The sequence below is a fragment of the Vulpes vulpes genome, chromosome 2 (assembly GCF_048418805.1).
Source record: "Vulpes vulpes isolate BD-2025 chromosome 2, VulVul3, whole genome shotgun sequence".
Taxonomy (NCBI): domain Eukaryota; kingdom Metazoa; phylum Chordata; class Mammalia; order Carnivora; family Canidae; genus Vulpes; species Vulpes vulpes.
In genome coordinates, this window is record NC_132781.1 from 118,579,270 (window position 1) to 118,604,536 (window position 25,267).

Here is a 25,267-nt window from a genome sequence, read left to right on the forward strand (position 1 = left end):
TGAGCGCCACCCCCGGGAGCAAACGTCTATTGAACATAGAAACATGTACACCTTGAAGCCAGCGGTTCCACTTCCGGAAATTCCTCCTATAGATAGACATGTATGAAATAATATATATATACAAGACAGGAAAGCCATCCTAGCATTGTTCACAACAAGACCAGAAAGGATCTGAACATAAGTGTTAGGGGATTGGCTAAATTATAATACAGCCATACCAAGAATTATTATATAATCATCAAAAAAATGAAGCAATGTTATAGATAGTTAAAATAATGTAAGCTCTAAGACATATTATGTTTAAAAAATCAGGGTACACGGGTTAATACCCAACACATATAAAGAACCTACGACTCAATAACCAAGAGAAAAACAATCCAATTAAAAAATGGCAGAACCTATGAACACTTTCCCGAAGATGACATGAGGATGGCCGGCAGGTAGACTAACAGCAGCTGAACACTGCTGATCATCAGAATAACACAAATCAAAACCACACACACACAAGAATATTATTCAGGCACATAAAGGAATGAAATCATGCCTGTTGTGACAACATGGATAACTCTCCAGTGGATCTTTAACTGACATGTGGAATCTTAAACACACACACACACACACTCACTCTCACACCCCCCAAGCTCACAGACACAGAGAACAGACTGGTGGTTGTGTGTGTGTGAAATGGGTCAAAATGTATCAACTCTAAGCCACAAAATAAAGGTCGTGTGGGAAAATGTACAGCATGGTGTTAACAATACCTTATTGCATATTCAAAAGTTGCCCAGAGAATAGATCTTAAAAGTCCTCATCACAAGAAAAATTTTTTCTGACTATGCAATGTGATGAATATTAACTAGAATTATTGTGGTGATCACAGTACAGTCGACCCTTGAACAACACAAATTGTTAAGAGTGTCAACCCCTGGTACAGGCAAAAATCCACATACAACCCTGACTTCCCAAAATTTAAATACTAATAGCTCATTGTTGACCAGAAGCCTAACTGATAACATAAACACTCAGTTAACACATATTCTGCATGTTATATGGACTACACATTATATTCTTATAATAAGCTAGAAAAAGAAAAGGTTATTAAGAAAAATCATATGAGAAAATACGTTTGCAGTACTATCCCATCTTAAAAAAATACTCGTGTGTAAGTGGACCCCTTGTTGTTCAAGGGTCAGCAGTATATACAGATACTGAATCATTATGTTGAGTGCCTGAAACTAAGATGTTATTTGTAAATTATAACTCAATTTAAAAAAGGGAAAAAGTCGGTAAAAAAAAAATAATGGTATAAAATGGTACAGTTTCTCTGTGCATTGTTTTTATATCCTGCCACTTTGTTGAATTCCTGTATAAGCTCCAGCAATTCTGGGGTAGAGTCTTTTGGTTTTTCCATTTAGACTATCATGTCATCCACAAAGAGTCAAAGTTTGACTTCTTCTCTGACAATTCAGATGACTTCTATTTCTTTTTGTTGTCTGACTGCCGAAGCTCAGATTTCTAGGACTATGTTGAACAGCACTAGTGAGAGCGGGCATCCCTGTCGTGTTCCTGATCTTAGCTCTCAGTTTTTCCCCACTGAGAATGATTATTCGCTGTGGGCCTTTCATAGGCGGCTTTTATAATATTGAGGTATGTTCCCTCAATCCCTATGATGCAGACAGTTTTAATCAGGAAAGGACGCTGTATTTTGTCAAATGCCTTTTCTGCATCTACTGAGAGGATCATCTGGCTCTTGTCCTTTCTTTTATTAATGTGGTGTATCACACTGATTTGTGGATGTTGAACCCCGGATAAATCCCACTGAGTCATGGTAAACAATCCTTGGAACGTACTACTGTTGGATCTTATTGGCTAGTATACTGGTGAGAGTTTTTGTATCTGTGTTCATCAGGGATATTGGTAATTCTCGTTTTTTGGTGGGTGGGGTCTTTGAGTTGGGGAATGAGTTTGGAAGTTTTCCTTGTGTTTCTATTTTTTGAAACAGCTTCAGAAAAATAAGTATCAATTCTTCTTTAATGTTTGGTAGAATCCCTTGGGAAGCCATCCGGCCCTGGACTCATTTGTTGGGAGATTTCTGATTACTGCTTCAATTTCCTTGCTGGTTATGGGTCTTAAGGTTTTCTGTTTCTTCCTATTTCAGTATTGGTAGAATATATGTTTCTATGAATGCATCCATTTCTTCCAGATTGCCTAATTTGTTGGCATATAGTTGCTCATAACATAGTTCTTATAATTGTATTTCTTCGATATTGGTTGTGATTTTTCCTTTTCATCCATGATTTTATTTATTTGGGTCCTTTCTCTTTTCTTTTTGATAAGTCTAGTCAGGGGTTTATCAATCCTATTAATTCCTTCAAAGAATCAGCTCTTCGTTTCATTGATCGGTTGCATTTCTAAACACTAACAATGAGACAGAAGAAAGAGAAATTAAAGAATCAATCCCAAATAAAACTACATCCAAAACCATATGATACCTGGGAATAAACCTAACGAAAAACGCAAAGGATCTGCACTCAGAAAACTAAACAACACTCATGAAAGAAACTGAGAAAGACACAAAGAAATGGAAAAACATCCCATGCTCATGGATTTGAAGAACAAATACTGTTAAAATGTCTATGCTACCCAGAGCAATCTATACATTCAATGCAATATCTATCAAAATACCATGTTGTTGTTTTTTTTCCACAGAGTTGGAGCAAATAATCCTAAAATTTTGTATGGAACCAGAAAAGACCCCAAATAGCCAAAGGAATGTTGAAAAAGAAAAACAAAATGAATGTCATCACAATCCCAGATCTCAAGCTCTATCAAGCTCTATTACAAAGCTGTAGATCAATGGAACAGAACAGAGAACCCAGAAATACTGTCAACTCTATGGTCAACTCATCTTCTACAAAGTGGGAAAGAATATCTAATGGAAAAAAAAGACAGTCTCTTCAACAAATGGTGTTGGACAGCTACGTGCAGAAAAATGAAACCAGACCATATCCTTACACCACACACACAGATAAACTCAAAATGGATGAAAGATCTACAAGTGAAACAGGAATCCATCAAAATCCTAGAGAAGAACACAGGCAGCAATCTTTTTGACCTTGCCCATGGCAATTTCTTGCTAGACACGTCTCCAAAGGCAATGGAAACAAAAGCGAAGAGACTTCATCAAGATAAAAAGCTTCTGCATAGCAAAGAAAACAGTCAACAAAGCCAAAAGACAACGGACAGGATGGGAGAAGATATCTGCAAATTTTTTTTTTAAGATTTATTTTTGGGGATCCCTGGGTGGCTCAGTGGTTTGGCGCCTGCCTTTGGCCCAGGGCGCGATCCTGGGGTCCTGGGATCGAGTCCCGCATCAGGCTCCCGGCATGGAGCCTGCTTCTCCCTCCTCCTGTGTCTCTGCCTCTCTTTCTCTCTCTCTATCATAAATAAATAAATCTTTAAAAAAAATAAAAATAAAAAAATAAAGATTTATTTTTGTTTATTTATGATAGACATAGAGAGAGAGAGAGAGAGGCAGAGACACAGGCAGAGGGGGAAGCAGGCTCCATTAAAGGAGCCCGACACGGGACTCGATCCTGGGACTCCAGGATAATGCCCTGGGCCAAAGGCAGGCACGAAACCACTGAGCCACCCAGGGATCCCCTATATCTGCAAATGTCTTATCAGATAAATGACTAGTATCCAAAATCCATAAAGAACCTATCAAACTCAACATCCAAAGAACAAATAATCCAATCAAGAAATGGGCAAAAGACATAAACAGACATTTCTCCAAAGACAGACAAGTGGCCAACAAACATATGAAAAACTGTTCAACATCACTCGGCATCAGGGAAACATGAATCACAACCACAAGATACCACCTCATACCAGTCAAAACGGCTAAAATGAGTAAGTCAAGAAAAAACATGTTGGTGAGTGAGGATATGGAGAAAGCGGAACCCTCTTACACTGCTGGTGGGAATGCAAGTCGGTGCAGCCACTCTGGAAAACAGTATGGAGGGTACTCGAAAAGTTAAAATAGTGCTACTCAACGACCCAGCAATTGTACTCCTCGGTATTTACCCCAAAGATACAGATGTAGTGATCTGAAGGGGCGCCTGCGCCCCAATGTTCATAGCAGCAATGTCCATAACAGCCAAACTGTGGAAGAAGCCAAGATGTCCTTGGACAGATGAATGGATAAAGAAGATGTAGTATATATAGACAATGGAATATTATTCAGCCAGCAAAAAGAAGAAAAGAAAGAAAAGAAAAGAAAAGAAAAGAAAAGAAAAGAAAAGAAAAGAAAAGAAAAGAAAAGAAAAGAAAGAAAAAGGAAAGAAAGAAAGAAAGAAAGAAAGAAAGAAAGAAAGAAAGAAAGAAAGAAATCTTGCCATTTGCAACAAAGTGGATGGAACTAGAGGGTATTACACTGAGCTAAATAAGTCAATCAGAAAAAGACAATTATCATATGATCTCACTTATATGTGGAATTTAAGCAACAAACAGGATTGTAGGGAAAGACAGGAAAAAATAAAACAAGATGAAATTAGGAAGACAAACGATATGAGAATCAACTCTAAGAAACAAACTGAGGTGGCTGGAGGGAAAGTTAGGGATGGGGTAACTGGGTGATGGGCATGAGGGAGGGCACATGATGTGATGAGCACTGAGTGTTATATACAACTGATGGATCACTGACCTCTACCTCTGAAACCAATAATACATTATGTTAATTAATCTAATTTAAATTTTTAAAAATTTAGAAGATACAGTTTCTCAAAAACATTCTATAACCATGTGTGTGCTTGCACAAGAGTTCTAGAGGTGAATCTAAGAGCCATCAAGAGAGGCCCCTTCTGAGAAGAACCAACTGACTCAGCAAGCAGGCGCAGGGTGAAGACCTCTTTCCACAGTGTCCTCTTCAGGACTTTCTCCCTCTATTATTAGCTGGAGACTGCTGTTCCTTTTCAAAAGGAGCTACCAGGGGATCCCTGGGTGGCTCAGCAGTTTGGCGCCTGCCTTTCGCCCAGGACGTGGAGTCTTGGGATCAAGTCCCACATCAGGCTCCCTGCATGAGGCCTGCTTCTCCCTCTGCCTGTGCCTCTGCCTCTCTTTCTCTCTGTCTCTCAAGAATAAATAAATAAAACATTAAAAAAATAAAAACTTCAACAAATAAAAAGAAAAACAAAAACAAAAAACAAAAGGAGCTACCATCTCCCACCCCTGCAGCCATGTCGGCAAGCTCCTCCCTCCTACAGCCACTTGCCAGGCTGGGGCAGTCCCCCATTTCCTCTTAAACTCATCTTGTCTCTTCTTGTTCATTCATTCCTCCATAATAATTTTAAAATTAGTTTGCCAAGATCCATGAAAATGGCTGAAATTTTGTTAATTTGAGAATAAACATCATTACAATACTAAGTCTTTCTTCGGATAAACTTGGTTCATTTATATCTTCTATGTAACAAAGTTTTCTCCCTAAAATTTTTGCACGCTTTTTGTGATTCTCCCTGGGTATTGTGTATTTTTGTTTCTTTTGAGAAAGGGATTTTATTTTATGTATTATTTTCTGGCTGGTGGTTTCTAGTATATTTGAGAAACCATGCTCACCTCTCACTGGGACCTGTAGCACAACACTGCCAGGTGGGAATGGTGGGTATCCTTGTCTCAGATTTTGCAAAGGAATCTTATATAATAGTTCATCATTAACTTGACACTTGCTGAAGGTTACTGGTAGATGTATTTTATCAAACATAAATAAACACAATTACAAGTATGATGCTTGCTACAGGATACTAGTAGCTCCGCCTTATTAGAGAAATTCCTTTTCAGTCCAAGTTCACTATTTTGTTTTATTTTAACAAGAATGGCATTAAGTCTTACTATTCTTTGATGTACGTTAATCCACTGACTTTTACCATACACTATGCATACAAACAGCTGTAGAACATGCCTACAACACAAGAAGAGTTGTTTTCTCTTTAGCGGCAGCATGCTGGGCTCAAAGAGAAGCAGAGTCAGTTGAAGCCAGCTGTTCCAGTCCTTGAGGTTGAGGGGGAACACAAGGTGAGAAAGGGCATGGGGCAGACTCAGGAAGCCCCTTGCATAGGGACAGGATGACCACGAGAACACAGGGATGAAGGACAGGTTCTCCCTAGCACACGGAACCACAAGAACCGTGATCGGTGCACAACAGTGCTTCCTCCCAGTAGCATCACAGCCTGGAGACAGAAAGGCTCCAGGGAAGGCCCTGTATTTTCTGAATGAGAAGTTTGAGTTTACCCAATTTAGAATGAAGTTAGTGATTAGTACTCATTTAAAAGCTTCGTCTAGGGGCGCCTATGTAGCTTAGTCGGTTTAAAAAAATAAATAAATCTTTAAAAAGTAGTTTCGTCCAAAGGCTAAGAATACGCACCCGTCATTTAAACTACTAGTTCAGCATCTGAATCTACAGATAGGTACTACTTACTTTCCTCTAAGGCGTTAGACTCACAGGACCTATTTGCTGAACTATTGGCAGCTGCAGGCAGAAAAGGGTAGGAGCAGATGACAAATTATTTTATTATTTTTTAAAGATTTTATTTTGAAAGAGAATGCATGAGTACAAAGGGGGTGGTGGGGAGCAGAGGGAGAGGGGGAGAAGCACACTCCCTGCCGAGCACGGAGCGGGACGTGGGGCTCAGTCCCTCGACCCTGAGATCATGACCTGAGCCAAAATAAAAAGTCAGACACTTAACCAATTGAGCCACCCAGTTGAGGCACCCTGACAAATTATTTTAGATATTGCTTTGCATAAAATTGATACTCAATAACTGTTTCTTGGGGATCCCTGTGTGGCTCAGCAGTTTAGGGCCTGCCTTCAGCCCAGGGCATGATCCTGGGGTCCTGGAATCGAGTCCCACATCAGGCTCCCTGCATGGAGCCTGTTCCTCCCTCTGCCTGTGTTTCTATCTCTCTCTCTCTGTGTCTCTCATGAATAAATAAATAAAATCTTTAAAAATAAGTAAATAAATACTTCTTGGATATATAAATAAGTAACAGAATTTTAATGTCATATTTTAAATCTTTTATTTCAAATTAATTCCACACTTGCAGAAAACTTACAAAAACAGTACAGTCCCCATTCCCTTTACCCAGCTGTATCTAATGTTAACTTTTTTTTTTTAAATAAGCATTTTTTTTTTAATTTATTTATTCAGAGAGAGAGAGACTGAGAGGCAGAGACACAGGCAGAGGGAGAAACAGGCTCTATGCAGGGAGCCCGATGCAGGACTCGATCCCGGGTCTCCAGGATCAGACCCCGGGCTGCAGGCAGCGCTAAACCGCTGCGCCACCGGGGGTGCCCTAATGTTAACTTCTTAAATAAAAAGTATAATTATCAAAAGTTATTAATTTTTCCTTTAGAAAGTTATTTTTTGAGACACAATTCACATAGAACATAGTTTCAGGTATATGAGATAAGGATGCAGTATTTGTATATGCTGCAAAATAATCCCACAGTAAGTGTGGCTGACACACAGTACTTCTTAGACTCCTAATTAATGCTGCACAATGTAGCCCACTGGACTTTACACCACAGACTTTATTCAGGCTTTCCAGGTTTTCCACTATTCTTTTCCCGTACCACAGACCAGATTCAGGATGTCTCAATATAGGATTTTATGAGTGTAGAAAGCATCCAGAAATGAAAGATGTTATCACAAAAAAGTTTTAAGAAGGAGGAACAATGGGTAATGACAAGCTCTGCCCCACAGAGACTATTAGGGTAGTTTATCAGGGGCAGGGACAATACTGAGGGGGCACTCAATCTTACTACTTCTGTCGGTACCGACAACTTATTAACAATGCAGCTGGACAGAAACATTAAACAAAAGATCAAAACATCTAGACATAGGTCCAAGTACACAAAAATCTCAGTACTGAAAGACAAGCATTAGAAAAGAAGGAAAAATGTAATAATATTTCCCAAGTGACTGTAGAACAAGCCAATGGCAGTCTGGATAAATATAATCCAGATGTGCATCACAAATTCTAAGTCAGATATTTAAATATAATGCAAAAGAAGGAGTTGAACAGTGTTTTTTTTTTTCAGTATTAGGGGCTAAGTATGAACTAAAACAATGGAAGAAACAAGGGAAAAGAGCTTTAAACACATAAAATTAAGATCGCAAAATCTAAGAGTAAGAAAACTCAAACAGGAAACAATGGATTAGCAAAACAGGGCCCATACGAGGGAAGGGTTAATACGTACCTACCAACACGGCTGGAGGGCTCCTCTTGCGCGTGTGGTCCACGCAGCACATCCAAAACAGAAGACCTCCGGTTAACATTCACTGTGATACAATCGCCAGGGAGTCGGCAACATCAACTGACACAAGCTCATAAAGCAATGCCTGAATGTGAACAAGCCCTATTCCGTGCTTTTAAGACAACAGTGATTCTCACAGTGTTCCAGGCCAATGTGCGCCAGGCAAGCTTAAGACCGTCCTCAGGCCCGAGTCAAGCACGTGCAGAGTCTACGTAGGTGACCTTCAAGATAATAAAGGGTCCCAGCCCACGGCTCCCTTCCTCGGCCCATCAGGCAGCTTTATCCCATGAGAAAAACACGTATGTTAATATGCAGGTTGAGGTCACGCCAGGCCTCCCGCTGTTGTACACACTGCCGACCCCACAGGGGCCCATCTTCAACCAATCAGGAGGCAGTGCTAGCCAATGGTTTGAGACGCACGGACGGTGGCCCACCTGGCATAAGTCATGAAACAGTAAATGTCTAGTATTTAAATTCAATTTCTCTGGACTTCCTCAGTAAGTTTTAATTCTCCCCCATCCTCCCCTGTACTCTGCCCCCAAGTCTTGGCTAGGATACTGCTTCCCGCTGCTGCTCAGCACGCTCTGCAATGCAGCTCTCCAAGTCCCAAGACAATACCTGCACAGTTAAGCAGTAAACTGCCACTGCTGATTTAACATGGTCACAAAAGAGATCTCACAAGTGCTCATTTCCTAAAAGCAATTATCTACCTTCAATCCTTCTAACGATGATTCAATCTCTTTAACTGTAACACGCTGTTGGAAACACACATCCCGGGAGATGACACACTAGTGCAAACAGTATGGATACGACCCACCACCAAGGCACGGACGTGTCTCTGTCCACAACACACCACACCGAACACCTCCCACCATCGAGGAATCTGGAGGTCTTCATCTGGATGAAGGTGTAGACCTGTTCCGCGCGGGCGCTGGCCAGGCTGGGAAAGTGAATCCTGCCTCCTGGTCCCACGACCTAATGTCTGCCAGCCGCCTGTGCTCGGGCTCAGGCCCCAAAGAGACCCACGTGAGATATCAGCACGAGGACACGAGATCAAAGCTGACCTGCACATGGGCCCAATCTCTGAGTGTAGAAGCCACGGGAGCCGCAGGAGAAGGGCCAGAATCTCCGACCACGTCGGAAGTGGGGAACTCCTCAGTCACCAACATCACCAAGCACATCTGGCCAGCACCTGGGGCCATTAGCACCTGACTGGCAGACGCCGGGCCCCGGAGTCCGCATCCCCCCCTAGCATCCCCCCTCGCAGACCCCCCGCATCCCCCCTAGCATCCCCCATGCAGATCCCCCCACATCCCCCCCTCGCAGACCCCCCGCATCCCCCCAGCAGACCCCTTGCATCACCCTAGCATCTCCCTCGCATCCCCCCCGCATGCCCCCTGCATTCCCCCCGCATCCCCCCTCACAGACACCCCACATCTCCCTAGCATCTCCCTCACATCCCCCCTGCATCCCCCCGAATCCCCCTCGCAGACCCCCCACATCCCCCCCGCATCCCCCCTCACAGACCCCCGCATCCCCCTAGCATCCCCCCGTGCCCCCCCTCGCAGACCCCCCACATCCCCCCGCAACCCCCCATGTCCCCCCTCGCAGGCCCCCCACATCTCCCTGTATCCCCCAGCAACCCCCCTGTGCCCTCCCTTGCAGACCCCCCACATCCCCCCTGCATCCCCCATGTCCCCCCTTGCAGACCCCACCGCATTCCCCCTAGCATCCCCCCACGCAGACCCGCCCACATCCCCCTAACATCCCCCCCGCATCACCCCCTCACAGACCCCCCACATCCCCCTAGCATCTCCCTCGCATCCTCCCAGCAAAACCCTTGCATCCCCCTAGCATCTCCCTCACATCCCCCCTGCAGACTCCCCACATCCCCCTAGCATCTCCCTCGCATCCCCCCTGCATCCTCCCGCAACCCCCTGTGCCCCCTTGCAGACCCCCCACATCCCCCCTACATCCCCCCGCAACCTCCCATGTCCCCCCTCGCAGACCCCCTACATCCCCCCTGCATCCCCCCGCAACCCCCCATGTGCCCCCTCGCAGACCCCCCATCCCCCTAGCATCTCCTTCGCATTCCCCCGCAGACCTGGGGGCGCAGTGGCAGGAGAATGTGCACTACACGAGCACCCGTTGGCTCAGCCCCCGCACACTCGTGCTCCCCACGCTCTGCAGGAGACAGACCCCCCCCCCAGAGACTCGGGGGAAACCAACAGGAAAGGGGAAACGTGCTGGTTTTTCTACATCCTTTCATAATTCTTGTAGTTTAAGCCTAACTGTTAAAATCTTAACTTCCCTCATTTTTGAACTAGTGAAAATGATTTACAGGGCTCACCAACAGACACCTTGAAGGTTTGGGGGGTATCAATTAACAACCAAAAAAAGAAATCTCCATTTTTTCCCATCAATTGTCAAGGTAGTAAAAGACCTGTTTCAAAATCTGCTACATTTACCCCAACAGCACACTGTCAATTATTACATTATTTGTGTGCAACTTTAATTAAAATCAGTAAACTCTTGAGTTACTTCACGGTTAGATGGAAACTTAGAAAGTATCAAGCAGTTTTCACCTAGAGGAAAAGACCTTCTTCCGTGATGCACAGCCCCCGGAGCCTCTGGGTAACACGGGCCCTTTCCAACAGGCCGACTGTGGCCGCTGGGCCTCGATCGCGGGGAGTGATGCCCCCGCACCCCCCGCAGCACACGAGCCCCGGCCGCCCGTGAGGACGCACAGTTCTGCCCGCGAGGACACACAGCTCCCACGCCGCACCCCTGCTCCCTCGCCGGGAACCATGACCTCCCCTCCCAGGTGAAGCTGCACCGAGGTTCGGCCTGACGGCCCTGGGCTGGGCTCCGCCGCCGCCGTGAGCTTTGCAACGGACACTCTGCAGTGAGCTCTGTGAACACGCCGGGCACAAACCTCCTTCTGGTGTTAGTACGTGAGTGACGCTGTTGCACTCAGCAACTGGGTCCCTGCGGGCAGCGTCACAATGTGGGGCTCGCACTGGGGCTGGGGGGCCAGAGCTGGGGGGCCGGGCCTGTGATGAGCGCTTGCTCGGCCGCTGAGGGGCTCCGGGCAAGAGCCCCCCCGCAGCAGCTGTATTCCCCACTCCCGTCCACCCGACCTTCCTCTCCCCCTCCTCGCCTCCTCCTGCCACAAGTGACCTGATGCACTCTGCACTCTGCTTACACCTTTTCTTAATTGTCCCCCAAATACGCATGGAACAAGTGACATTCTGGTAAAACACACTGAGTACACCTGACACACGTGCGAATACTACACACATCCATGAATTAGAACCTGCCCACCATCCACCCTGTGCTGGCTTGTCTGCCTCCCATGTTGCACCAGCACGACTGCCAAGAGCACCCGTGACGCCTGCCCCGGGCATTCATCCAGATGTGCATCACTACCCCTGTGCACGAGAGCACACCCCACACAGAAATATCCCAGGTGCCCTGAGCAGGTGAAGGGATTTCCATGAACTGTCAAGATGCGCAGCAAATGAATGTCAACCCATGCTGACCAAGAAAAGTCGGTCATGGAAAACCATATATTGTATGATTCCATGTACATAAAACTCTAAAACAAGCAAAGCTACTCACTACCATGAAAAGCAGATCAGTGCTCATGGCTGGAGGTGGGGAACGAGCACCAGGGAGTACAAAGAACTTCTGGGGGTGATGGCAATTTTCTGTATCTTTGTTAAGATGGAGGCCACACAGGGGCACCTGCGGGGGGGTGCAGTCCATTAAGCTAAACTCTTGGTTTCGGCTCAGGTCACGGGAGTGGGGCCTGCTTCACAATTCTCTCCCTCCTGCCGCCCCCACCCTCGACCCATGCCCCCTCCCCAAAATGACACAGGCTACATGGGGGCCTTCATTTGCAGAGGAGCGAAAGGAAGGGAATTCCTTGGGGAAACACAGCTGGTTAACAGCAGAGCTGATCCTGCCCTCAGTGCGGGTCCACTGAAGATTCCACGCTCCATGTGGACAGGACAATCGGATGCCGCAGAAGGGCCCGCAACCGCTCAAGAGCCAGCAGGCAGGTGATGAGGGAATGCCAGGTGCCACTTCCTAGTCTTGGGTCTCGGCACCCACAGACACGCCAAAGAGAAGTGTCGGGAACGAGGGCAAACAGCACGGCACTGCCAGCACCTGGCCCACGTGGCCCCCGAGTATCTCCCACTAGAGCCTCTGGCTGTAAAGTTTAAATTTTGAAATAGAAGGCAGACTAAGAGAGGATAAAAAAAGAACTAAAGCTTTCCCCCACTGCAAGGAAGGAAAATGGATGGATCAACAAACCATGGAAGGTAAAGCTCTACAGTCAGGAAAACGATTATGGCAGAACGTTCTTGCCGTCTTACTAAGTAGGATCCCTCAAAAAAAAAGATTTCAAAAGCACAAAACATCAGGCCAAAGACAATGAATTTGACAACTACAAAATTCAATTTTTCTGTTCCACAAATAACAGTATGGGAAACTTTAATAAACAGATCCACAGAGCTTCTAGAAACGGTGTGTACAAAGCATGATGCACGTAAAGGAACTAACGTCCTGGAGAACCCAGCTCCCACAAGTCAGTAGACACAGCCAAGAACTCCAAGGGGAGAACAGGCAAAGGGGAGGATGAGGCATCCACAGCAAAGAAAAGCCCAAACCCTGCAAGGACAACTGCTGCCCAGTAACGGACACAGGGATGTGAATTCTGACACCTCAGTGACAACACACGTGCAGATGAACAGCCGCAAGGGAGGCAAAACCCCTGTGCCCAGCTCCTAAATAGGCATCCCCTCGAGGGCTGAGCCAACGACCTACCTGCACATCCTTCAATCAAGGGGATCTGTGTTCCCAGGCACGCGCAAGAATGAATGCCACATGTGTGCTGGTGGCTGTTTGTGGCAGAGGGACGCCCAGCACAGCCTGAGTGTCCACCAGGAAGCAAGGATTCGAAGCAGGAGGACGCAGTGTAGAACTGGAAACACCCAAGTTATCCAGGAACAAAACAGCAGCAGCATGACAATAAACAGCGCAGGTGATCACATACCCCCAGAGGGCAGGAACGAAGGTGCTCCTTGGCCCACCAAGTATGCTCTAACACATGGTTCCTGCACCGCCACCGCGTGACCTCCATCATTACGTATTTGTACGCTTGCAGGAATCCGACAGATGACGGCTAGAGGGGGTGAGCGGACACAGTGGGAAACGCCTGGCCTTAGTCACAGGTCCAGGCTCTAACAGCTGCTCCTACAACCAAGCTGCACAATCCCAGACAAGTTACTTAACCTCTTCGTATATCAAAGCACATATCCAGAAAATACAATTACTAGAGTCAACCCTTTGTGGCTGTTTTGAAGGCAAATAAATTAACGTGACGTGAACCTCACCACGCATGTTCACCTAGTGCTTATCCCTCCTCCCTCTCAAACTGTTTCACGAAGTCTCACCACCTGGAATATCGTGCAACCATTACCAATAATAATTTATGGTGATCAGCAGCAAAATGGTCAACGCTAAACAATGTCAAGGAAAAGCATAGAAGAAATGACCAGAAATAAATAAATCAAAATGGGTCCCTCATTTGAACCTGAACAGAGACATTATAGGTGATTCTTCTTCTGCTTTCCCTTTCCCAAGTGTCCTGTGAGGCGATGATGTAACTTACAGTGAAAACACCTTTAATAATAATGCCCCGCCGCCAGGAGCTTCAGAGATGCAGGCCCACGCACACATGCTCTTCAGGAGGGCTGACAAGCCGCACTGAGAGATGAACAGACGCAACTGAGCAGAGGCATCTGACAATATCAACACCATCTCATCACGAAAACACTCAACAGATTAGGTCCAGGAGGAAACCACTTCACCATATACAACAAGCCCACAGCTAATACCACACTCAACTGTGCAAGCCGGAGCCTTTCCTCTATGGTCAACAACAAGACAAGTCCACTTCCATCACGTCTAGCACACAGTACTGTACCTCCCAGCTCAAGCATCTATTGAACAAACCGCTAACAAGCATCCAAACTGGAAATAAGAAGTAAAATGAGCTCTGCAGACATTATTATCTTGCACGTAGAAAACTCTAAAGACTCCAAAAAACAGCTGCCATAACTAACAAATGAATCCAGCAATGTGGCAGGAGGCAAAGTCATAAAATCAGCTGAAATTCTAAAGGGAACAATGAACAATCTCAAAAGGAAACTATGAAAACAATTCTGCTTAAGATCACTCAACCAAGGAGGAGGAAAGCCTGCTCAACCAACTTTACCGAACACTGCTGGAAGGAATTAAACACGTAAACAAATGGAAACACATCCCACGTCCAGGGACTGCAGGAATTCATATATTTAAAATGTCAGTAGCACCCAAAGCCACCTATAGAGTCACTGCAATCCCTATCAAAACCTCCATGAAACTTTTTTCAGATATAGCAAACCCATCCTAAGATTCATGTGGAACCTCAACAGATCCCAAATAGCCCAAATAATCCCCAAAACAAGAAGAAACTGGATGACTCACACTTCGTTTCAAACCTACTACCCGAAGCCGAAGCTACAGTCACCAAGCCACGTGGCCCCGGCATAAAGACAGACACGCACACTAAGGGAGAGGGGCGAGGGCCCAGAGAGAAATCCTCACACAGACACTGAAAGGACTTTTGACAAGAGCGCCAAGACCTCCCCATGGGGAACCAACGGTCTTTCCAACAGACCAAGCTGGGAAAACTGCATCTCCACATGCAGAGGAGGAGGCTGCACCCGCACCTAACGGCACACACAGAAACTAACCCAAAATGGACCAAAGACCCAAATGTAAGGCCTACGGCGCTACGACCCTTAGAACAAAACAAAGGACAAAAGCTTCACAACACTGGATCTGGCGATGATTTCTTGTTGTGACCAAGAAAATAAAGTGGCCTTCACAAAAACTCTGAAATTTTTGTGTGTCAGGAGACACTGTCTACAGAGTAGAAAGGCAACCCGCAGTCTGAGAAAGGGATCTATCTATAAAGCATACATCTGATAGCAATTAATACCCAGAATAGACACACAACTTCTGGAACCAACGAACCACCAGACTCAAAAACGGGCCTAGAAGTAGAACAGACACGTCTCCCAAGATACAAGAATGGCCAATGAGCACAAGAGAAGATGCTCAACGTCACTGATCATCAGGGAAACACAAATCAAAACCACAGCGAGGTGCCACCTCACACTTGTCAGGACGGCTAGAAGCCAGAAGGCAGGAAACAACAGGCACTGGCGAGGCTGTGGACAAAGGGGAGCCCTCGTGCATGGCTGGTGGGAACGCAAGCTGGTGCAGCAAGTGTGGGAGACAGCAGGTGGGGGCTCCTCCAGAAAATGGCCAGAGCTACCCTAGGGCCCTGCAACTCCACTTCCGGGTGTAGACCCCAAGCAACTGGAAGCATGGGCTCAGAGAGCTCTGTCCACCCACGCTCATGCCAGCATCAGTCACAGGGGCAGAACCACGGGAGCAACCCAAGTACCCGTGGACAAACAGATGGGTAACAAGAGGCCGTGTACACCACACTCCGTGCGGTGGAATACTACCCGGCCTTAGGAGGAAGGAAATCTTCCTTCTGCCACAACAGGAATGAACCTTGAGGATATCGTGCTGTGTCCAACAGCCAGCTGCAAAAAGACAAATACTATAGAATTCTACTTCTCTGAGGTACGTAGAGTTGTCACGGCCACAAAGACCAGGCAAAAGGAGTGGGTGCCGGGTGCTGAGGGGCGGAGGGGACAGGGGCTTAGTGATTACTGGGTACAGAGATTCAGTCACAAGGCGTAGTGAGGTACAGGGGGGATGGTGCTGACAGCAGCACAGCAGCGTGGATGTATTTAATCCCACTCAATTGTAGACTTAAGCATAGTGAAGATGCAGGTTTTACCACAGTAAACAAAAAAAAGTAATAATGATCTGCTACTAGGTGCTTCAGATGCGTATACAAAAAAATATTGTAATAATTCATTGATTAACTTCAAAACCTAAAGAACACCTTTGTAGATCCTTTATCGATGAATTTATTTAAAAATTCAGAATCTACTCTGAAGATTTAGGCGGTTTCTAACATTTAACTGGGAACAAATCATCATCTGCTCGTATAGCCTCACACTGTTCATCCGTGAAGCGGGCCTCCTCTACATCAGGGCTGTGGTCACACGGTTATATGCAAGCACACGTACATAACAGTGAACTAAAATCTTCGACACATTCAAGGATACCAATACATCGAACACCAAAAGGAAATAGGTAATGATTAAAAGCTTGGACTGTGACCTCAGATCTATATTTATATTTGTGTTCCACCACCAACGACCTACATGGCTTCCTACCGCCTGAGTTCCAGCATCTTTAGCAACAAGAGGAGAATGACAACAGGCCTCTTGGACTTGGGAGGATTCATGGGGACAAACCCTACCCAGCACAGGGCTTGTCACTGAATAACCACATCTCTCAATTCTGAGTCTCCTTGAAACTATGTCTTCAACTAATGCGACTGAGTATTTACCATTACTGGGAAGTCTGTCTCCACCTCCTTGTCCCAGTTACACCTCACAGTAAGATCCAAGCAGAGGAAAGGTGCATCTCCTGCCCTCAAGGTGCTCTCAATCAGCAAAGGATGCAGAAACGTGTTTAGTAATAAGACTGATCACTGTGAGAAAGGGTAATGGGACTGGTTATCATGAGGAATGAACGAATACCTCACAGGACAGGGTATCTGGGTTGAGTCTAAGAAGGGTATGTTTTGTCTATCAATGAAGGAAAAATACAAAATAAAGAATGGAGATCACAGAATGCGCAGACCTCGGAGAACAGTCTCATCCCATGGAAATCCGCATGGGATGCCGCAGGGCATGCCAGGACACTCAGCTCTCATCCAAGGCCTCACACAAACGTCCTGCTCAGGTGTCTGCACTTTCTGCACAACAGGGAAATAAAAACGAACCTCTGAAGAAGAATATAAACAGACCGATAATCTCGAAAAATACTGACAAAGCACAAGGCTGAAGTTCACTTGAAGGGGTCAGACACATGGTCTCCAGGGGCGTGACCTGAATGTCTGAGGCCTGCAGGGAGCCCAGAGCAGCAGGAGCACAGCAGTCTGGGTGGGAGGGTGCCGCATCTCCTGCGGAGATGGAGGCCCAGATGGTAACACCCAGCACAGGAACCTGGGCTTCAGAGGAACAGAGAAGAGTGGTCAGTGCACTCTTCAGCCTGCACTAGTGATAAGATGGTGCTTTGGAAAAACATCTCGGGTACCAGCGATGGGAAGACACAGACCAGCAAGAGTGGGAGTCAGAAGCCCAAGGAGGCTCCTGCTGCCAGTACACAGGCGGGAAGGGGAGGGGTATGAGAAGCACAGAGGCAGGGAGGGGGACGCAGTGGGGGGATGTAGAGGGAGATGGGGGGCACAGGAAGGGGGCCAGGGTGTGGAGGGGGAGGCAGAGGAGGCCATGGAGGGCTCAGACCAGGCCAGAGCAGGGAGGGACAGGGAGGGGCACTCCATCCATTTGGGGAGGGAAACGTGAGCGGATCTGACCCTCACTATTCCCATACAGCGAACACTCCATAACCCCTTGTGGGTACAGGATAGAAATCTCACTGCCGGCCTCAGAGGACCCCTCTGTCTGCCCTCTGCTTTTTCATTTCCTTTCCCTCAATCCCTCCAGCCCTTCTGCCTTAATCCTGTCCAGCCTCCCTGACCCAGCCTCCCCAGCCTCCTGACTTCCAATGACCCCTGGACACAGGCCTGGTGTGCAGGCCAGCATGTGGGCCATGCCCCATCCCGGCACTGATGCTTCTCCTATTCCTCAGTCAGACTAATGTACCTTTCCATGGTTGTTCACACTCTTCTGTGCCTTGTCTGTATGCTCCCTTCACAGAACTGCACCGAAATGTCAAACATGAGAACAGCTAGACAATAAACTAAGCCAAGAGGAGTGACCAAAGAATTTAGCGTACTGGAGAAAGCACACCGTGGAGCTCCTGGAGCTGTGGGCTACAGCTGCACAGGATCCGTTCTTCTGCAAGCATGTTATTACGGAAAATAAAACAGCAGTGATAACAATGGCCAAGTGTACCTGCCCAAATGCTACCACAGAAGAAATATAAGAGAGAATAGATCACTATAGATCAAAGTGTGTATGCAGTTAGCAATTCTGTGAAGAATTCTTCAGATTGCAGCTATGGATATTTCTGTTTTTCAAAATAATTTATTTCCAAAGAATTAGTAGTCAACTACTACTTCTCCCTCGTGCTCAACAAAAGTGGATCACAGTGCTCGCTTTGGCAGCACATACAGAGAAGATCCGCTCCTGTGCAAGCATGACACACAGATTTTTGAAACTTTCCATATTTTTGTGCAGTCTGCCAAAAAAAAGAAACAGACATAGAGACAAAGCAGAATCGTAACTCAATAGTCTCTAGCAGTGTCACAAAGTTAATTCTCAACAAGTCAGTACAGAGATGGAGCATGCCTCCTGGAACATGAAAGGCCACCCGCACACAGAGGACTCACAGTTCTGGCTTGTGTTCAGCTGTAGCGACACACACACTTCACTGCCAACCACGGCAAAAGAGGTCAGAGGCCACATTTTATACCTGGGCTTTGACCTGAAAGTAAGCAAATTAATTGATGCCCTGATGTGAGACATTAACTTGAATGGGACTAGTCTTCGGACCCAATGTCAGTACAATCACATCAGTCAAGCACGGTCAACTCTAGAAACACCAAGTCACAGGTACTCAAGACAGCAAGAAGACATAAAGGCTCTTCCCAGCAGGCAGCAAAATGCAATGTGACCTCTCACAATGGTACAAACTAGCCATAATGCTAGAAGAGATGAACATAAAATCCACACTTGCTTCAACAGAGTGTATTTGCATTATAACTATTAGAATACTTAACAAAATGCTAATGCCACATTATAATTATCCAAATGAGATATAAATAATATGTTAGGGTTTAAGATAAAACAGAAGTGACACACATGACTTACTTTATGGAACATTAAAATATAGTATATTAAAATACACTAAATACACCTAATAATGACATAAAAATGGATTATGAGGAAATCTTAGGGATTCAAACTTTAAATTTGTTACTAATTTTGCTGTCATACAATTTTTTTAAAAAGATTTTATTTATTTATTTATTTATTTATTTATTTATTTATTTATTTATTTGAGAAGGAAAGAGAGAATGTGAGTGTGGGTGGGTACTGAGGGAGCTGCAGACCCCTCACCGAGCAGGGAACCCGACACGGTTCCCTGCTCCATCCCAGGACCCTGAGATCATGACCTGTGCTGAAGGCAGATGCTTCACCCACTGAGCACCCAAGTGCCCCCTTCATAGGACTCTTAATCTTTGTTCCTGGACTTAAAAACTGTAAGATAAGAGCTTATGCTCAAACATTATGATCTTAAGCATAAAAATGTTATAAATATTTGTTTATATAAGTAATTAATCTTCCAAAACTTTAATTTCATGACACCTCTTCAAGTTCCATAAAATTTATGAATTCTTATGTGCTGCTTACAGACTTTTTTTTTTTTAAGATTTTATTTATTTATTCATGAGAGACACAGAGAGAGAGAGAGAGGCAGAGACACAGGCAGAGGGAGAAGCAGGCTCCACGCAGGGAGCACGACCTGGGACTCAATCCCGGGTCTCCAGGATCACACGCTGGGCTGAAAGCAGACGCTCAACCACTGAGCCGGGCTGCCCTGCTTACAGACTTTAAAATTAAAAGAGAAGCTATTCTTGCCTATGCTTACCTTCATCTCACCTGAGGACTGTACTTATGATAAAATGACTTGCTCGTTTTCATTTTATGATGATGAAGTATCACAAAACATACCTCAGTTTCGAAAAATATAAAATGTTTTTACTGAGAAATCAAAACTAGTTGTTTATTTAGCTCTCAGATAAGAACTATGGAATTTTATTATTATCATTAAACCCAATTTATAAACATATACTTTTAAATCAGAGGGACAGCTTAACTGTTAATTAAAAATCAAATTTTCATCCCATATGTGTACTATGATTTCAGACAGACTCCTCTGGTGAAAGTATTTTCCATCCCAAATAATCAAACCTATTAAAGAAGTTTCTGTTAGTTATACCTTCTGAACAGAACACTAGCTGTTTAAAAACAGAGAGAATTACACTCTGGTAAAAAGCACACAGGCCTTTTTCCTGGGGCACAAGGCGACCAGAGGGAGCTCTTTAAGCTAGCATGCAGAACACACAAAGCACCAAAGAAAGAGAATATACAAGTTCGGGATTTTATGTGCAGCCAAACTGACCTTCCAGGGAAAAGGCTGCAATAACCATTCCGAAGCAGTGACAACCCAGGACGCCCTGAGTAAGCATCTCCTGGACAGTCTGCCTCTCTGGGCACTGGGATGGAGGCCACTCACGAAATCGATACAGCAATCCCACTTCCAGGTATTTATCCGCAAGACATGAAGTCGTATCTCCAGGAGCTACCTCTTCCCCCGTGTCCACGGCAGCTACAGCGTGGAAGACCCCACATCCCTGCTGACAGAGGAGTGCTGTACGTACAACGGCATGAGTGTGCATCCTCAGAAAGGAAACCCTATCTCACTCTGTGACAGCATGGGTACAACCCGAGGGCATCGTGCTGAGTGATGTCAGTCAGACAGGGAAAGACAAACACTGCATCATCTCACAGGGGTTACCTAAACAGACCCAGCTCACAGAAACCATAACAGATCGGTGGGCACAACAGGGAAGGGAGCAAAGGTACAAACTTACAGATATAAGTGAGTCCTGGGCATGTCGGGTACACCATGCTGACTACAGTTAATAACAAAGGATGGTGTGTCTGAAAGGTGCCAATACAGGAGATCTCTGAAGTTCTCATCACAGGAAAAAAGTGTGTGACTATGGGCGGTGACAAGTGTTCACGGAACATACTATGGTAATCATTTTGCAATATGTACGCATACCCAAAGTCATTATGCTGTACGCCTTATAACCTAACACAGTATCACATGGCAATTATATTTCAGTAAAACTGCAGGTAAAAGAATAAACAAAGAGATCTACCAGAGAATGAACTCTGGACACAGAGAAGGGCGGTGGTGGGAACCTCAGCTGCAGGGTGAGGAAGGACAGTCTAACATGCACCTGTTACGGTCAGTACAAGTGTCTGAGAACAGGGATAAAGCAATTTACACTGTTTCCAGGACACACATTATGGGTGACAATGCTGGTGTTGTTACTCTCTAACTGTTCATATACAACGTTGGATAAAATGACTGAGGACCTACACTCAGGACCTCCTTACTCTGCAAGCAAAGAAATAAAGATTTTTGGTAGAAGAATTATAGAAAACCAAGCAGCCACAAATCTGAAAGGAAAACATAAGTATGCATTCATAAGGTTTTTTTTCTCTTACAATTCTATTTACTACCTCTGCCCACAGAAAGGCCTGGACAGACCAAGCAAGCAGCAGTGAACACACCAAGGGCCAGACACGCGTCTGAGATACAATTTCTATGCGACAGAAACCAGAGCCACTTGGAAAAGTTGAAGGTTCCGGGTCTGCAGCAGGGTGTAAGAGAGGTGAGCCTGAAAAATCCTGCTGGTGAGAAAGCAGAAAGCCACTTCGGAAGTCCACAGGGAGACACTCCAGTTGGGGACAGACGGAAAAACTGGAGCATAAATAAGGATTTCATCAGAAAGGGACTGAAGTATATTAAAACTACTGAAATGCATGAATTCCAAATGACAATTAAAGAACTAGTTTCCATTAGAGAATGCTATTTTTAAAAACGGGGAAAAAAGAAAGAGTGTTATTCTCCCTTCAGACACAAATATACCACAGGAATGCCCAACAGCAGCGATGGCAATTTTACGTCCTTCCAGAAGTACTCCGGTTTAAAACAGCAAGACGAAAGTAGATTATCACCATTCTGCACTCCCTAACGAACCGCCGGCACCGTCAGCGACACAGCAAGGCTGCAAACCCAACCCCAGGAGAAAGTGGCAGTGCGGCGGCCTGCAGCAGGACATGCCACCTCCACGGGGTCTCGGCCCACCAAGCCTCTAGGACAACTGTCCATTTCCACGAGCGCACAGGAACGACCAGCCACAGCCAGACTACGGGAAACCACGGAGCAAAGGAACCAGTTTCTTCAGTAGACAAATTCGAAAGGATGAAGGAGAACCTTTACGTTGAAGGTGACCTCAAAGATATTTTCCAAAATAAACAAACACAAACAAAATCAAACAGTGCACAGACCCAAACTGCCGAGTTCAGGGTTTGCCAGGCTTCCAAATAGCCGAAGAGCCCGGATCCCAAAGCCCCAACCTGTGGAAGGTCCACGGTTACGACAGAGTCACGCAGCAGACACAGCAGAGAAGGGGCCTCGGTGACCGCACGTGCTTCCTCCACGGGAACTCTGCTCCAGCCTCGGGGCCTCAGCACGTGTGTAACGATTACAAGAGAACTACGTTCAGGCGTCACTGTCACTGAGCACGGCAATTTGATGTAAAGTTAATCTAGGGGTGCCTGGTGGCTCAGCAGGTGAAGTGTCTGCCTTCGGCTCAGGTCATGATTCCAGGGTCCCAGGATCGAGCCCCGTGTCGGGCTCCCTGCTCAGCGGGGGTCTGCTGCTCCCTCTGCTCACACTCCCTCTCCATGAAAGTTAATCTAAAACTTGAAAAGTATTCGCCTGCTCAGAATACAGAATAGAAACCTGACTATCATAGGACAACGCTTCTCCCAACTCACTTTGGTCAGGGTGGAGACAAGGACACCAGCTCGGCCCACGAGCTAGGGCAGCAGGCCCGGGAGAGTGCACACAGGGCCTCCTTGGGGCTGACAGCCTCACACAGATCGAAGGACATGAGGGTGGCGGTGGAAGCAGCAGATGCCATGAAGTGTGCCCCGTAATAGAGAACAGGAGTGGCTCTCAGGTGGGAGGTGGAAGATGCTGGGACAGGAGAGAAGGGAATGCTTATCAACCAGTCCTCGTGCAAAATGAGCAGGGGTGTGCGCTCCAGGTGACAGGTCTGCGCACACGCCAGTGCCACAAACTAACAGCAACCTTCACGGCCAGTGAAGCCTTGCTCTGGGAGAGCACCTCCACGGCTCTCAGAGGATGCCCAGGGACAGAGAAACACTGAACTACTTCCATCAAGCTTAAGTGACCCTAATCCAAAGAGCACCATCTGATTTCCAGGTTCTTCCATAAGTAATTTTGATATACATAAACTATGGTTTAAAAAAAAAATCCCAGCCATAGGAAAATAGTTATGACTTTGTATTCTTGAGATTTTGAAAAAATGTTTTTAGGTCAATACCACCTTGCTGCAACTTGTACTTTGTAACATACCCTCAAATTATTTGCTTTCTAATCAAACATACTAATTTGAATTATTCTGTACTATTGTATTTTCCACAAGTGTTAACTATTTTCTTCTTCTCTTGGCCTGCAGGAGCTAGGAGGTGTACATAGCAACTTTTAAGTACTCAGAGCATCAATACAGACACAGAGCAACACACAGCATCACTCTCTTTCTTTTTTTTTTTTTCTTTTTTTCATCACTCTCTTTCTCTGGTCCCTCCCCATCTCATGAGCAACCTTTATCATCTTTAACAGAATGTAGGTAAGAGACAAAAATGCAGCACTCAGTTTTGTTACTTATTAATAAGAATAAAAAAGCATTTCATTAAACCGCTCACAAATCACCTGTTTCCCACTTTTACATATAGCATCTAAGGAATGTGTACCAAGAAAGAAAGAAATTCTAACCAAATTACCAAAATATATCAAACATTTTTAAGACAATGAATTTAGCTTTGTTCTCTTAAAAATACTCAGAGAAACAGAATCAAGTTCTATGTGAAGACCCCCTTGTAATTAGTACATAACGTGACTATTGATAGAGAAGTCTGATTATTTCCTGTCCCCAATCTTGGTCTACCAAAATAAACAGCATGGAGACTAGGAAGATAAAAAAACAATTCTTAAATTGATGATTTATTTAATATAACTTCCAAAATATGGAATGAAATGGTCAGGACATCCTGGTTTAGGGGCTGAGAACTGAGGAGAGGGTGTTTCCCGCACGCTTGTCCTGAAGCTGTGAGCAATGAACAGTTCACAGGTTTTAGACAGTGGACACAAAAGCAAAGCCTTTTTAATAAAAAGACTTAAAGATTTCTTCTCAAGAGTTAAAAAATGTTTAATCATTAAAAGTTATTGTAAATAGAACACACTGATGTTTTACCTCTCTGGTATTCATTCATAAAACACCGTAACACAAGCTGCCTGTTTATGTCTCTGTGTTGTTTTTCTAACAAGTGCATAAGACAAAATGTGACAGTTACTTTCTGATGGGTTGATGAGCATTAAGAAGTTATTTTTGGGCCTTTCTCCTCCAAAATCTTACAAAAAAAACTTTACAAGAACATTTTTGCTTAGATTCACTTACTTTGTAATACGGTCAATGTTGGCAATTTGCTTCTGGTTCCGTATAATCTCAATGGCTGCCCAAAGATGCTGGATAGCTTTTGTATCCGCCTGTCGTCTTTTTGTTAGACGTGCCATGACCTGTTCACTTCTTTAACTGCAGGAATATACAAAAACATAAGGGGAAAGAAGCATGGATTACACTATGAATCACTATCAATACAAGTAACAGTCTCAGCACCTCCTGACTCCTAGTGAATATGCTAATGTAGTATAACCAACTGTATTTTCTACCATCTGTTGCCAAATACTTTGTAAAATCTGCTATTCACTGTTACTTCATAAAGAGTTAAAAAGGTCTTCCAAAGGACAAATGGCTACATCAAAAATACATACATTTCAATTTTATTTCAAAGCAAAACTGTAACATAAAATTTTACTTTTTGATACTATATTATA

At 45.1% G+C, this 25,267-nt stretch overlaps 1 protein-coding gene across 48 annotated transcripts in view; it reads right to left on the bottom strand.

The window, feature by feature from the left end:
* Positions 1-25,267, bottom strand: part of ZMYND11 (zinc finger MYND-type containing 11) — a 131,009-nt gene that overhangs the window by 52,814 nt on the left and 52,928 nt on the right. For all 48 annotated transcript variants that reach the window (XM_072749712.1, XM_072749700.1, XM_072749742.1 and 45 more), the window contains exon 2: positions 24,831-24,965. In XM_072749712.1, the coding sequence (XP_072605813.1) occupies positions 24,831-24,946 (116 nt within the window). In that variant the 5' untranslated portion in view covers positions 24,947-24,965. The remainder of the gene's footprint in view (positions 1-24,830; positions 24,966-25,267) is intronic.